The following is a 15,119-nucleotide window of genomic DNA, read 5'->3' on the forward strand; positions in this document are numbered from 1 at the left end:
TTGACAAATTGACCCCTTGTCAAAAAAATTATTTTAAAAATGGTAAAAGATTTTGTTTTGAAAATGAACTACAAACTACAAATTCAGCGTAAGCCCGATAGCATTGAGATCAAACGTGCACCCCAAATTCACATTCGCCTCACGAGGCACGAGGGGACTACATGTAAGCACACGAGGCTAAACATACACGATTACATATATATATATATATATATATATATATATATATATATATATATATATATATATATATATATATATATATATATATATATATATATATATATATATATATATATATATATATATATATATATAAATGATCAATCGCATTTTGATGACCATTTGGACAAGAAGCAAATCACGGGTATTAGAATCCCAATTACACAGTGAGAGACAGAACGTGGAAGATTTTCTTGATTTCTGCAGAAAATAAGCTTGTTTCATTGCGTTTTCTTTCGTCATGGACTAGAAGAGTTTGCAGGACCCGTAAGGTCAAATGCGTAGTTGGCCAAGTCATCCATGTACTCATCAAGAGCACTCTCAGATATCTCGAAGGTGTGCTCGATCAGCTGCACGCATGGGGGAATAATTAGGGAAACACAACAAGAACGAAGCCAATTCAAGCAAAGGTAACACGAACAAGGTGGTTGGTACCTTGATTTCACTCATCAGCTCCCTCTCCATCATCTGTATCACACGTTTTTTTCAAGAAAAAAACACGAGCAGAAGATGCACATAAACATTGTTATCTGGAAGTTCTGTATCATGAAGTTTTCAATATCTGATTAATCCAAAGAGGTGCAAATATGATGATGTCATTCTACCTGCAAATCGTCCACAGAGAAACTGGTCTCTACCATCTGCAAAGGCGCAGCATCGATGTTAAGTTGCGATCGCATAGAACAAGTGCATTTGCAGGTGTGTCGCGAAAAACATACCTCTATATCGTGATCCAACAGCAAATCGTTCAACATCTGCATCACATGTTGAATTCATCATGACGATATATACCCTCAAATCAGGTACAAGAAGGCAAAACTTCAATTAAAGATGAAAGAAGATTTGTACCTCGATTTCAGCCATAGCGGCATCGTTGTCCCTAACCATCTCAGATGCCCTGCACATCGCAACATGTTTTTTTGAGATAATGAATAGAAATCCGGTCTCTATATCCACAAGTGGATATACACAGCCAACTGCAGCATGTTTCAGAGAAGTTTATGGCATGCAGCACTGTATCTTTTTGAAAGAGAAAAAATGCCATGCAGCATGTGAATTCCACAATCTAGTTTCCTCAAACAACCATACAGATCAAGTGCTTCCTTGCTTGGAGAAGTGGTTCTCAGCAGATCATGATCATGAAGTGACCCAACACCTGAACTGAAACTCTCCCTGTACTTCTGAAAAACAAAAGAAATCAATAGCACGAACAATCAAGATGCATCAAGATCTTGTGCAGCAGAACGAGAATGATAATAGAGAGAAAGAATTATCAAAATATCTGATAAAAAGCTCTGCAACATGGCAGGAGGGTACCTGGAGGTGACTCTTGATGTTGTGGGTCGTAAGGCCTGTGACACCCATAGCTTGCATTGTCTCCTTCACTGCAGTTGGTTTAGCTTCTGCAGATTGCAACAAATGTATAACACGGCATCAGTTTTTTTTAACAATAACATGGCATCAGTTCCATCAACGAGTATTTTGAGATCAAGCAGTGAATAACAAACAGTTTTACCATAGGGACCTCCATGGTAGGCCACAGCCTCCACAAACATCTTATGGAGATCATCAGACCATCGAAGGTAACTCCTTGTTGGCTGCATAGCCCGGATAAGGCGAGAAACCAGAATGCTCGACATGCAATCATCCTCTTGTGCTGGCTGGCTGTTGGACATTATTCTGTAAATCATACTCAGAGCACTTCAGTAAATATAAAAGACATAAAGCCTGTTTGGATTGTGTATTTGTGTAATCAAACAAGACAGATTCATTAAATTGTCAGTATGGAGTAAATGTGAGGATGTGCCCTTATGGTAAGGGAAAACATTTCCAAATAGAAATGTGAGAGATCAAACATGAGTACCGATGTTTTAAAATCCTATTTAGAAATCAAGAATGCATTAGATCAGAATAAGAGAAACCAAAACTTAATACAAATACTAGTACCAATGTATATGATGAAGAAAAAGGAATTGAGACTGTGCCGTCTATTTTTAGGGAGAAGAGTGAGATGACATTCCAACCTTGAAAGGATATCACCCCTTTTATATAGTTCTTCCTATCACTACACTGCCTATGGAAGGGACATTCTACATTTTGTCTAGCACATCGGTCATCACAGTTGGTGTACATGGAAGGAAAGGTAGGCAGAGAAGTACAAGATTTCAAAATGGTAAGATAACAAAATGAATGATTATCTCATATTAAGCATGGAGTATAACAGGGTGCTCTTTTCGCAGCACATGAGGCCTCTGCCCAATACATGAATGGAAGGGCATCATAGATCATGCAAAATCATGAACGTGATAAAGAAAGAAGCACAGAACTGCAAATATAAATTAGGTACAAAATGAATGTTGAGGTTAACTTATCAGGCAAGCTGGATGTTTATGATGTGAACAAAGTCCTATCCTGCCAACACCTAGCAGCAGCATGGCAGCATGACCTTATCTTGTCATTGTGATGTCATCTGCACATTTTTCCAATCAAGAAAATATAGAATTACAGAAAATCAATCATCCATACTAGGTGCCTAAATTTTGACACTGCAAAACGTTGTCCATCCTTCAAATTGAAACTGGAAAAGTAGGGAACAACTCCAAAAGATCTGGAACTGGAAGTACTATCGAATATTAGTTCAATCATACATGTATTTGCACAGATGTATCATGAGGTGCTCTTTACATGGAAGATGAAACATACATAAATGCAACTCTTGTCAAACTTGTATTCTAGGTATGGTTGGAAATTTTGTAGAACAGTAGAGATCACAAGGATGATAAGAAGTGCATCACATGAGCAGCAACTGAATTAGTGTATAATCAAATTGCTGATATTATACATAGGAGTACATCACCTTCTTGAAATGCCATCGGTAATACATGCTATTTTACAAAGAATGTAATTACAAGAGAGAACAAGAAAATGTCCCTAGTTCTCTTCAGGGTTGTAAGATGGCAGCAAAACGGACACTAATCCTCAGCAACATACTTGTTCCTACGAGCACCAAAAGCAATCCTCTGCAAGTGAAATCAGGGACAATGGTTATTCAACACAGTGGAATTGACAGTAGTTGAGGATGTCAAATAATAACAAAATACAGTGGAGATCTTACTGAAAATATTCTGGAGTAGGCTTTCAAGCCTGTGAGAAAACGGATGTAGGTTGGTTTCATGGACTGGTTAGTAGGTATTGCTCTGATGTTTGGAACGAGATAATCCGCAACCTATCATAATTCATAATAAAGTTATAAAAAAATATATTTTGGACCTACAGCTAACTAGAAGACTCAACGAGTGTACATTAACATCAATAACATGTAAGGCAGGTAAATTGGATCACTCATAGATATATCCCGTGTTACATGAACCTGGATGTCATTGGTGGTATAAAGCACTGCCCATGTCATGTAAAGCTTTTCAACTTTTTAAGTTCAATCGAGCTAACGTATTGAACTATAAACAACTAGTTTTTTTATGTGTCCTATGAAAATATTAGATGGCCACATTTGTTCTGATCAAAACAACTGAAGCTGTGCGAATAATTGTTTTGCACTGAAATTAATAAATACTAAGGGTATGCATGTGTTTCATGACAGATGTAAAGGTATGCATGATCAACGAGGTATTAATTAGCATGTTTGAACATTGATAATGCAAGTAAATACGTCAGGTTTAACTTAACCCATCGATAAAGAATTGTCTCATGATTTTCATGAACATATAACCAGGTCCAGAGATCATGTTCAAGCTATTTGGTTAGATATTTCAAGCTATTTGGCTTGCAGTAGCTAAATCATGTTTGCTACTTCAGTCTTCAGCCATATGGAAACTAGAACAAGAAACAACGATATGCTGGGGAAAAAAGAAATCAAGATGGAGCTCTTACCACATTAGCAGGTTCAGCTAATATATTGATGAAAAATTTGGCCTGCCATCAGTATAAATCCAGAATTTAATAACGATGAACTATCTTGTCAACAATTGTTAAAAGGAGACCATGTGGATCACTCACCTGCTTTGTTGTGGCACCAGACATAAGAAGATCTGTTGTAACCATGCCAGGCTGCACAGATTAATATGTACTCGGTATAATTATTCTTGCATCATTATTAATCGATTATACAAGAAGAATGCAACCAATTAACTTGCAGAGATGCATGATTCAAAGCTTACAGGAACTAATTTGCTAAACTACTCCAGTGTTTAATCATCTAGTTAAGTCTAAAGTAGTAAGACACCAGGAAAAAGGTTGGAGTTATGTACCGACAAATTGTGCACCATAACATTGTTCACTTCATTCATCTGCAACTCGGCCTGTAATTAGAATCAAATTATTTTCTTCCTGCAAATTCTAATAAACAAGAATTCCAGAAGGACAAAAAAAAAGAGGAAATGAAAACCTAAATTGCGAGTTCTCCAGAAAAATCGTTCCATTTAAGAAGGGAAGGGTCTGAACCTCAAGACTCAAGTCCAAGGATTATATGGATGATTACAGCTTTATGTTTTTTTTTTCAAATTACTAATGAGTATTGAGTAACTATTTGATAATCACAGCTTTATTGTTCTGGATACTGAGAAATGGTGGTAATCAATATTGCATCATAGTTGTGATGTCACAATGCAGTTAACAATTTATATGAAGTTACAATGCCACAAATAGTGGACTATGAATAAATGCTACACTGGATATGTTCTGATCAAAACAAAATGATATGAGGTTATATCCTCACATAACCTTTACCTGCAGAGATTTTGTAAGGTGCACCACACTTCTCTTCGTTGCACCATATGCAGCAAACCTAGTCATTATCAATAATAATCAGTGTCTATTTCTGAAAGGATATTAAGTTATTAAGTAGTATCCTGGTGTAACCACAAAAGCACTAGTTACCAAAATATAATTATATTTAATATCGCTTGATACCCCCAACCCCCCAACGCGCGCGCGCGGGGGCCACCGCAGTGGTGTAATTTTTTCATTTGGTTGAAACTACTGATAACAGTACAGTGTATGTCTATATGGAAGCCAAATTCAGCACAGAAACTTATGAGGCACAGTTATGTGGAATCATAGGTACTCTCCTATTAGCAATTAGCAATAAACTAAAAGGACATAATACATGATGTGAAATTTCATAGCTTCATACTGTATGAGAATTCAAACATAATGATATAATGATTGAATTGCAACATTAGTGTCTACATTTTACTACAGAACAGAACAAATGGAAATGCATACCTTGGGGTTGGCCTTCCATCAGAACCAGCACCATCGATGTTAAATATGTGGCCACCTCGAGGTTGGTTTCTCATCATATTTATTGCCTAAGATGGCAAGATGGCAAGAAGATGAATATTTGGAAAATGAATCTTCATAGTTGCTGTAATGAAATTCAGAAAGCTAGTATGAGTTGAAAGAAATACCTCACGACAACATATCATTAATCCAAGAGTGTTAGTTGTGATCACTTCCCTATTAAATCAAAGAAAGAGTGGCATTTGAATATAGCTTGAAAGCACAATTGAATGTATTTGGTCAAGACATAAATAAAAAGACAGCATGAAAATTACATGAGAGCCTCGTCGGAGGTCTCGACCAACGGTTTGTAACTATATGCATTTGATCCAGCATTGTTGATCTGTGCCAAAGGAACACAAAGATAAGGAGAAAATCCTGCCTTCTTATGGTTCTAGATTTTACCCAAAAAGATTCAACACTACAGAACTGAGTGCTTCAATTAAATTACTGAAGTTTAAATATTCAAAAAGGGTAGCTGAGAAATTTCGAACACTCATGAGTATGTAGTGAGAATCAGCATAACTTTATAGCCAGTGATTTTCATATTTGTACATATGAAAAGAATATAAACATGAGTAAGTTCATGTGCAGATATTTGATGATGATGGGGTGATTATGTACCCAAATATCAATATACTTCATCTTGTCACGTGCAAAATCAACTAGTGCCTTTACATCCTTTCCTTCCCTAACATCACAGACAATTCCCTGCAATAATACAAATAGAAGCAGTTCAGTCGCATAAGTATTATTGCACTGTATAATTTTCAACAAACATAATTATAAGTGGAGACTCCAATGGCAGTAAAAGTATCAAGTAGCTCAGCAGTAGGAAGTAGGTACCCACACATGTTGCTCTCCAAATTCCTTTTTCAAGTCAGTCACCGCAGATTCTACCCTTTCAGCTGTAGAGGATAGACTGCATGTCAAGGAAAGGCTAAACTGTAACTTACTTGTTTGCTTTTTTTTTTTCATTCTCTCACTAAAAGTGGGCTCAAGAAAATCCTAGCAATCCATTTGTTTATTCATTTTAAAATTTCATGAAAGATCAATTTAACAGGTCAGTCATCTCAAGCAGATGACCCCTATATAGAGCACCTAATGAGCGATAATGAGCATCAAATGACAAAAGCTGGATAGTGCATATTTTAGTGTTAGGTCAATGGATCATCCAAATGAGAAGAGAGGAAAATAAAGAAACAGGTAAACGAGACTTGACCATGCAAATCAATTTGCAATGCATCTTAGGCTCGATAATTTATCCAATTTTATTTATGTCATCACTCAAAAATAATTACTAAAACTAGCGCTACCTATTGAAAGCACAAAATCATTTCTGTACCTGATCTTGAGCAGATTACAACATTATCGCCAGCCTTCAAAAATTCCTTTGCCAGAGCATATCCTATACCTGTTTAAGAGCAAACAAGGGTCATTGAGTTGTACTACAAAGGTTTTTGAAACAAGCTTCCACAAAGGAAGCGTTTAGGAGATATACCTCTACCACCATTGACCAAAAGATCTAATATGTCAGGATTTAAATATTTCTTTACCACAATACAGTATCAAAGCAATTGCTCCACACAGTTTCAAGCTGATTTGCATTGTTTGATTAAAAGGTCAATGCCGAATGCACCGATGTTCTAGTTCATTTTGTCTTCTAAATTGTGTACTAGAAAGTAGGAAATGAACTAATTAAGCAGGTTCTTATGCTGGTAGCGGCACTACCCACTTCCACCCCTACTTCCAAATTGGTGTTGCTCTCTTCTCGGCTACATAAGGCACGAAAAAACAACATCGCCACCACACCACACCCTGACCATCTGAATTATTTCCAACACAAGCATTCAGAATTTCAGAAATATCGATCACCACCAGTTCCTATATGCTCCTACTAAATTGCATCCCAACAAAAAGCATCCACAGACATCCTATTTCTTTCTTGTAAGCAAGATCAAGCATGTGAAGCAACACGACGACGAGGGGGGGAGAACTCAACAACACCTTTCGTGGAACCGGTGATTAGAACATTATACGGGGGCACCATGGCCGCCCTCCGCGCGACCCCTCCACCACCAGGGACAGCCTCCGCGCGGATACCGGCAGCCTCCGGCCCGCCTCTCGCCGCAAGCCGGCGCCGCGCCGTCCGGCCGGGCAACCGCGCCCCAGCAGCGGCCGAGCCCGACGGCCGGAGCGGAGCCAGGCCCACCTGCGCCTGGGCACGGAGCGGGAGGTAGGCGGCGGTGGCCGCCATTGCGGCGGTAGCGAGACGAGGGGAGGGGAGGGGAGGGGAGGGGAGCGGAGTGGAGAGGCGTCGTCAACTGCGGTGCTCGCCTCGCCGGCTCGCCGTCGCGGAGTCTGGATAACGATTAACGAGCGAGGATTTTAGAAGGGAGGGGGCCTGCGAGTTAAGTACGGATGTTAAGAGGTGGAGGTGGCCCACAAGTCAGTGTGAGCAATCATCCTTTCTCTCTCTCTTTTTTTTAAACTACTAGTAGTATGTACTAGTACTATTTTGCAAGGTTTTTTTTAACTATTATATGCATGTGCTTTACAATAGTTTTTTTTTTCGAACAAGCAAAAGGATTGCACGTCAATATATTAGCAGGAAAAGAGTTTTTGTTACACAAAGCAATCAGCCAGACTGGCTTATGCCTAAAGGGGGGGGACTTGAAGCTAGGAACTACTACGACGGTTAAAAAGTAACTCCAAATAGCGGGAGAGGGCAAAGCCACGCTACACTCCTAAGAAATCCCAAAAAAAACAACGCCAACTAAAGACCACAGCTGGCCCTCCGAGCGGATGGACTCCAGAACCACTGCGACCGAAGCGAGCGCAGAGTCGAAAACCCTGGAGTTTCGTTCCTTCCACAGCTGCCAGGAGACTAGGAGTACCTGGAGTCGAAGCTTTACAATAGTTCCTTTTATAATAGTTTCTTTTCCTTTCTTATAGTAACCTACAACGGACTAAACCATATAATTAGGGATTGACTGGATGAGTGAATTGAGAATAAAACATGGGCTAAACCATATATAATTATAAATTAACTGGGTAGGTATATTGAGAAGAATGTATTGGATCCTATATGGTTACACACCTATGAGAAACACATGATGAGAAGGGGATGAAAGTAAGATGATTATGCTTTGTTCTAGACTCTAACTCTAAACTTTAACTTTTCTCGTTTTTCGTTAGAACATTTCTCAAACTGTTAAAAAGTGTTTTTTTAAAAAAATATAGAAGTTTTCTAAAGGATTCAAATGGACCAACTTATCAAATTTATAATAATTAATAATTAATTAATTATGGGTTAATTGCTTGCTTCGGTTTTTATGCTGCTTAAAAACTCAGTTAGTTGCTTGGCTTTGAGCAGGGTGTTTCAGTTTTACAGGTAAGGAACACTTGGGATTTATGGACTGTAGTGTTAGTGCATACTTGATTCATAAGTTAGACAAAGGGAAAATGTGGCTACTGGGAAGAAACGCCACCCTTCTCTTGTTGCATCTGGGGTAGTGATTACACGTGTCCTGGTAGTAATTAGTAGTACTACGATCGATATGTTGCCGTTGCTTCTGCACTAGTGATACTATTAAGTCTCGATCAGTTCGTTGCTGTCACCATGCCACTCTCGCGGTGAGCGTTGCTTGCTGGTTTGCACATGCTGGCTGTACATCGCATATACTCCCAACCAAATTAATTGTAGTATCCTTGTGCACTGCATTTGCAGAGCATAATATTCTGTCTTGATCTGCATAAGTTCGTCCTCAGCCTCAGTAAACTCTTTGCATACACAACCTGACAATCACTTCATACGCATGAGCACCACATCACACAGGATTGAGAAATTCACACCAACAAATTACACTAAGGACACTCAAAGTAATTAAAACATCTGGGGATGGTCATTATTGTTTATTATTGCTGCACACGAAGAGAGCAAGTTGCTGCAACGCAAAGTACTGCTAAGATAACAAGCGGATCGAGTACTCGCTCCAATACTAATAATCATCGTCGCAAACCATCGATCATATCACACACCAATTTATTCGTTCGTCAACAGTAAGCGACACACGATCGAGCTAGCGCGCGCACGGTGGCCACCGTTCATTCGATCGGCGGCCGGCGGCGGCCGGCCAGCCCGCCGGCGAGCTGGCCGGCCTAGACGACCGGCGGGCCACTGTACGTCAAGGGGACGATCCGAAGGTCCGGCGGCGCGCTGGCGTTGATCGGTCGCAGCCATGCAAACTGGCTCTTCTCCTGGGCGCTCAAGTTGCGGCCGAACCTGTGATCTGCATGTATACGCACAAATCAACAATTAACGCCGATCGATCAAGCCAAGAAATGGCACAAATTTCTGCAGCTGTGCTTGCTTACTGCGGTGGAGTTGGAAGGGGTAATCACGGTAGAAGGTGCACCGGCGGAGGCGGCCCTCCGAGTAGGGCGGCGTGAGGACGTCGAGGAAGGCGCAGGGCCCGTCCACGCCGGCGACGAACCGGTGCAGGTTCCCGCCGGTGGACGGGTACAGCACCCAGGTGCCGCACCCCGCCTCCACGACGTGGTCCAGCACCTTCTTCACCAGCTTCGTATTCTTAGCTGCCACATCATATCCAACACGCCCGTACGCACGCAAGCACGCAGAGTGTGATCAGATCGGCGGCGCGACGTACGTACTTACGCCGGCGAGCGGCGGCGCTGAAATGCACAAGGGGGGGGGGGGGGGGGGGGGTGTAAGGCTTACGTACAGTGAACAGCGCGCTTCCCGCCGGAGCCGTAGACGGAGGGGCTGACCCAGTCGAAGGACTGGACGTGCACCGAGCCGGCGAGGAGCTTGCTGAACACCGTCATCCCCGGGTGGTCGTGCAGCGGCATCACCGTCCCGGCGGGCAGGTAGAAGACCGCCACCTGCATCAAAGAATTAATCAGTAACTATATATATATATATATATATATATATATATATATATATATATATATATCATCGTTAACAAATTGCAATTACGTTCAGGGATCGGAATTAATAGTACGTACGCACCGTGAAATTATCGCATTCGTACAGGTAATTGCCCCCGATAACCTGTATGGGGTCTCGGCGGCGGAAAGCGGCAGCTCTCGTTACCTCGGAGGTGTCGAGCACCGTGCCCAGCTTGAGGTCATCCGGTCCAATTCCATCTGGAACTCAAAGTCACATAACTATAGCAAAACCGAAAAAAAAATGAAGGTCGTCACTTTGATTGTCAGGTGTATTGTTGTGTTCAGGGTTTCGGACAGAATCACATTACTTGGAGAAGGGTGGGGCCATGGGGACTACAGTATCACAAAGAAAAGAAAAAGGCAGAAGAAGGGGGAAAGGTTTTTTTTTTTCCTATAGATAAAATGTCCCCTCATTTTTTTTACACATCACCTTAAAAAATCATCAAAAAAATTTAACAAGATAGATTAATCTGCAATCACTTCACAAATATATAAGAAAATAAACATCAGAAGAAAATCAACATCTCAAATACGTTTGGTTTGGTATTATATAATTTTAACACTCCACTCTTAAGACACATTTCTTCGAATATTTGCACACAATTTTTTTCAAATAATACTTTTTTACATAATGACGTATGTATCTCAAATACGTTTGGTATGGCAGTATATACTTTTAACACTCCCCTTTTAAGACACATTTTTTCGAATATTTGCACACAATTTTTTTAAAATAATATTTTTTTACATAATGACATATGTATCTCAAATATGTTTGGTATAGCAGCATATACTTTTAACACTCCCCTCTTAAGACATATTTCTTCAAATATTTGCACACGATTTTTTTTTTCAAATATTTTTTTTACATAATGACGTATGTATTTAATACGCATGGTTCGATGTGTTTGGTAGTGAAGATATAACCATGACAACTGCAATCCATATCATACATAAATACTCAAAGCACATGTCCACCCGACAATACAAATGTTTTTATATGCGAAAAATATCTATCTCCTAGGGCATCCAAAAGATAGCACGCGTATACTACATTAATTACATACCGACTACACATATACGGGTGTATGCATATTAAAGTCAATATGTGTGTGCAAACAAATCGCACAATCTTACCAGAGCATAGTTAAGGTGTGGTCAAGAATTTGTTGACAATGTGCTCAAATCCTTAGGCACGACGAGAGCAAGAAAAATATGAATGACAAGTAGAGTCCATTGCCAAAAACTGTGGTATGGCATACTAATGGCAATGTAACAAAAAAAACTTTAAAAATCTTGGTTAAATGGAGCACTACTCAGCCAAACACCCCCTTCAACATACATGCATATGCCATACACATATTTCAGTCGACATAACATTTTACTAAGAAGTGTCTACACGAACTAATTAACGGCAGTCAATAATTAACTCGAGCATAAATAGCCTTTTTAAGTTTTAATTTGATATATATCCCTCAAACAAATAATAGCCCTGTCAATCTATACATGTGTGTTTACCACTAAAAAGTGTGTGTGTGCGCGCGCGCGCGCGCGCGTGTCGTTTGTGGACAATGCATATTGCACTTGCACATGCATGGTGATTTGTGGGTTATTAATGTTTCTCACACACCTATGTATCAAAAAAAAAGTGTCACACGCACACCTCGAGGGAACATCCCTTGTTTTCTCAAAAACATCTGTAAATCGCTGTCGAAAATTTGAAAAATGCAAGAATATGAATCTAACTTAAATTTTGAAATATATGCAACGATCGAGAAAGCTGATGAGGATAGGTGCACGTAGCCACGTACTGAGCAAGGCGACGATACGGGAGACGGTAGTACTGTTGGGCGGCTGAGTGGACTTGGAGGAGCCATCGAGCAGCACGCGGCACTCGTCGACAAGCCGCTGGAGAGCATTCTGCCGCGGCGGGGACACCGCCTGCAGCACCGGCGCTTCCTCGCCGTCGTCGTTCTTGTCGTCGTCGCTTCCTTGGCCGTCAGTACCGTCCATGCTGGAGCTCCCCACGTCCGGCGCCGGGTCCCTCTTCCTCTTCTTCGCCGGTTCCTCCACCTGCTCCTCCGGCTCCATGGACGCCGACGCCGACGCCGACGACTCAGACTCGGTCACCGTCTTGGGCGCCGCCACCGCCGTCGCCGCCGCGCCCTGCCCTTCCACCGCCTCTGGTCTCAACGCGGAGTCCACCGCAACCACAGGAAACGAGGCACAGGCACTGATCCCCGCCATCGCTATCAACACACAACACGCAACGACGTATAGTACGAGAAGAAGTAGTAAGAATCTCACGGGAAATAACCAACGGGGAAAACCCAGCCATTACCGAACGCGAAGCTGCATGCATGCTCACCGTGCAACGCCGATCTCTCGATCAATCACAACGTACGAACCAGCCAGGAATGATCATGGAGCGCGAGAGAGCCGATCGAGGAGCAGCGTGGGGAGGTGAACGCGACCGGCCGGGCCTATTTATACACGAGCGCGCGGACCAGACCACACAAGAGAGAGCACGCACGTACATTCATGCATATGATCGCGTCACTGCAGGGGCCAGGGGACCGAGATGGGATCGCGTGACGGGGACGTACGCGTGTGGTGGATGGAAATGCTTCGTGCAGACGGACGGCCGTGGCCGGTCGATCGATCGATCGGGGTCGGACGAAACGGACCCCGCGCGGCGCGCGCTGCTCCGGGGCCGGGTGGCGGTTTCCGCTAGCTGCGCCTTTTCCTCCCCGGGCGTCCCAACGACGCGACGCGACGCAAGCCAGCATGCAGCCCAACGGGCGGCGCGGCCGGCGCGCGACGTACGTAGCTTGCCTCGGGGTGGACCACCACACCGACGGTGGTCCCCCGCACGCTTCCTCGCATGCAGTGGTGGGAGGTGACGGGGGAGCGTTTTGTTGTTTGCGGCTTTGCACCTGCGTGCGGTGCGGGCGGCTGCGCTTGCGTCGCGTGTGCGTGCGCGTACGTGCGTGCGTGCAGCGGGCGGTGCGATGTGGGGCGCGCACCGCCCCGCGCGCGGAAGTGAACCGGGCCGGGGGGTTTCTTGTCGTCCGGGACTGGGGCGCGCCGCGCACACGGCTGGTCAAGCTAGCAACGACCGTCCGTCCACCCGGCCACCCGTGCCGTGCGTTGCATGCAGCGCTAGCTAGCTAGCTTTGCAGTGCTTTTGTTTGCTTGGGGGGAAGTGAACTGGAACGGTTCTGGAATGGTGCGAGACAGCACAGAGAGAGGCTTACCGTTTCTACGCCTCTGCCGTACACGTGTACCGCTAAGTGTGCGCCGTGGGCCCGTGTGTGCGGGTGCATCGCGTGATCGACCGATGATAGCTGTGCATGCATGCCTGGCGCCCGTTGGATCTGTGGTTTACTCCTTGCTACTGTAGAGGACTGGAGGTTTTGATGTGCGGATCACAGGGGCGATCTGCACACGGGTGAGATATAGGATCATGGAAACAGGTGTGCCTAGCAAAAATGGTGACCGTGGAAATAACTGGACATGTTTTTTTTTTTACAGTAGCCCCGCTATTACATACGACTGAAAATAATGATATAAAATCTATACATGAGAGGTTAAATTAGATCTAAAAATCGAGGATCTAGATCGAATTTATTTAGACATGCATCATGTTAAGTTGTTAAGTTGTTATATGTAGCTATGTAAAATTTTCTTTTTATGAATAACTTGAATCTTGATGCCGGTTGCCTATAGGTCCCCACACTGCTCATCGACTCATGCGTTATGTTTTCCTCACTCGTGTGATTGGTGTTTGCTCTGCAGCTGTGCACGGTGAGAATAACTTCGTATTCAATGGTTGGATTTTGTTTGGTCCCGGACAAGACTTAACTAGTTCTTGTTTGCATGTTGCGTTGTACTGATGGAGGGAAAGGGCACGTTACCGGTGATTGTGGTGGACACAGCATGGAGGCCGGGGGCGGTGAAGGGAGGGGTCCTGTGTGGAAGGAGCTGGTTGCAACGCCTAAGAGGTTGATCAAATCGAAGTTGATAATGAACCAAATATAGATTGAAAATAATAGAATTCAGTTCTATTTCCGAAAAATTAATGAATTGTCAAGAAAGAGGCAATACTTACCTAATACGAGGATCATGACGATAGACGACCCGGTTAGCTGGTTGGCTAATAGAATCATTTTTGGCGTCGACATATTAGTCGCAACTATGAATCAAGCAATCTAGAGTGTAGATACACCATGGAGAAGAAGTGTGGTGTGAGATTATCGATGGTACATGTGTTGGGAGCATATGAAAGGAGGCTTGAGGATTTAGCGATAGATGATACTAAGCATTTCATATGCTTGAAAGCAAATAAACATTGGCGAGAAGGGTATTTCTCTGGGTTCGATTGTGTGGTTGTAAGCAATGAATAGGTCGTATAAATAAGAGAAGGACCGAGAGAGGTAGGTGAGGATTTTGCGGGAAGGCAGTGAAAGGTGTCGGATACGACAAATAGTAGAAGAGACGTAACGCGTGCAACTAGAAATTGATGTTCCAATTTAAAGAATATTTAAAATGTAAATTATATTGACCGTCCACTTGCACGCACATGCCAATCATACAACTATTGTGCGCTGTACAAATGCGTGCCG

General features: G+C 42.7%; 3 protein-coding genes across 8 annotated transcripts; all 3 read right to left on the bottom strand.

Annotated features, from left to right (window-relative positions):
- Positions 1 to 314: 314 nt before the first annotated feature.
- On the bottom strand, positions 315 to 2,330 carry LOC127768267 (protein PHR1-LIKE 3-like). 6 transcript variants are annotated; one of them, XM_052293815.1, is made up of 9 exons: positions 2,247 to 2,330; positions 1,739 to 1,902; positions 1,540 to 1,625; positions 1,312 to 1,400; positions 1,072 to 1,120; positions 942 to 977; positions 828 to 863; positions 658 to 690; positions 315 to 572 (listed from the first exon to the last, which is right to left on the bottom strand). In XM_052293815.1, exons 2-9 carry the CDS (start codon positions 1,896 to 1,898, stop codon positions 462 to 464), a joined length of 600 nt encoding a protein of 199 aa, XP_052149775.1. In that variant the 5' UTR covers positions 1,899 to 1,902; positions 2,247 to 2,330; the 3' UTR covers positions 315 to 461. The 6 variants fall into 6 exon arrangements, with proteins under 6 accessions (XP_052149775.1, XP_052149771.1, XP_052149774.1 ...); XM_052293814.1 differs by having other exon boundaries at positions 316 to 572; positions 1,312 to 1,403; XM_052293813.1 differs by having other exon boundaries at positions 316 to 572; positions 1,312 to 1,403; positions 2,170 to 2,251.
- Positions 2,331 to 2,844: 514 nt separating this feature from the next.
- LOC127768265 (chlorophyll(ide) b reductase NOL, chloroplastic) lies at positions 2,845 to 7,888 on the bottom strand. Its single transcript, XM_052293809.1, has 13 exons — positions 7,528 to 7,888; positions 6,866 to 6,934; positions 6,367 to 6,428; positions 6,145 to 6,231; positions 5,796 to 5,863; positions 5,649 to 5,697; positions 5,464 to 5,549; positions 4,966 to 5,023; positions 4,488 to 4,538; positions 4,237 to 4,287; positions 4,111 to 4,152; positions 3,338 to 3,448; positions 2,845 to 3,242 (listed from the first exon to the last, which is right to left on the bottom strand). The coding sequence occupies exons 1-13, from the start codon at positions 7,775 to 7,777 to the stop codon at positions 3,195 to 3,197; spliced, it is 1,032 nt and encodes a 343-aa protein (XP_052149769.1). The 5' UTR covers positions 7,778 to 7,888; the 3' UTR covers positions 2,845 to 3,194.
- Positions 7,889 to 9,419: 1,531 nt separating this feature from the next.
- On the bottom strand, positions 9,420 to 12,949 carry LOC127768264 (plant cysteine oxidase 3-like). The gene is made up of 6 exons (XM_052293808.1): positions 12,863 to 12,949; positions 12,306 to 12,743; positions 10,556 to 10,692; positions 10,266 to 10,425; positions 9,898 to 10,116; positions 9,420 to 9,812 (listed from the first exon to the last, which is right to left on the bottom strand). The coding sequence occupies exons 2-6, from the start codon at positions 12,739 to 12,741 to the stop codon at positions 9,682 to 9,684; spliced, it is 1,083 nt and encodes a 360-aa protein (XP_052149768.1). The 5' UTR covers positions 12,742 to 12,743; positions 12,863 to 12,949; the 3' UTR covers positions 9,420 to 9,681.
- Positions 12,950 to 15,119: the final 2,170 nt, after the last annotated feature.

Source organism: Oryza glaberrima, chromosome 3 (assembly GCF_000147395.1).
Source record: "Oryza glaberrima chromosome 3, OglaRS2, whole genome shotgun sequence".
NCBI lineage: Eukaryota > Viridiplantae > Streptophyta > Magnoliopsida > Poales > Poaceae > Oryza > Oryza glaberrima.

Bases quoted from the DNA above. Each gene is read 5' to 3' on its own strand.
- LOC127768267 (XM_052293811.1), bottom strand. From the start codon at position 1,913: ATGATTTACAGAATAATGTCCAACAGCCAGCCAGCACAAGAGGATGAT. The intron at 1,121-1,311 runs GTATGGTTGTTT...TGCGATGTGCAG, and splicing joins AGCAAGGAAGCACTTGATCT to GGCATCTGAGATGGTTAGGG. The intron at 978-1,071 runs GTACAAATCTTC...CATGTGATGCAG, and splicing joins CCGCTATGGCTGAAATCGAG to ATGTTGAACGATTTGCTGTT.
- LOC127768265 (XM_052293809.1), bottom strand. From the start codon at position 7,777: ATGGCGGCCACCGCCGCCTACCTCCCGCTCCGTGCCCAGGCGCAGGTG. The intron at 6,935-7,527 runs GTGTTGTTGAGT...GCTCTTAAACAG, and splicing joins AATCACCGGTTCCACGAAAG to GTATAGGATATGCTCTGGCA. The intron at 4,153-4,236 runs GTGAGTGATCCA...TACTGATGGCAG, and splicing joins CTGGTGCCACAACAAAGCAG to GCCAAATTTTTCATCAATAT.
- LOC127768264 (XM_052293808.1), bottom strand. From the start codon at position 12,741: ATGGCGGGGATCAGTGCCTGTGCCTCGTTTCCTGTGGTTGCGGTGGAC. The intron at 10,693-12,305 runs GTACGTGGCTAC...TTTGAGTTCCAG, and splicing joins CCGTATCGTCGCCTTGCTCA to ATGGAATTGGACCGGATGAC. The intron at 9,813-9,897 runs GTAAGCAAGCAC...GTATACATGCAG, and splicing joins CCCCTTCCAACTCCACCGCA to ATCACAGGTTCGGCCGCAAC.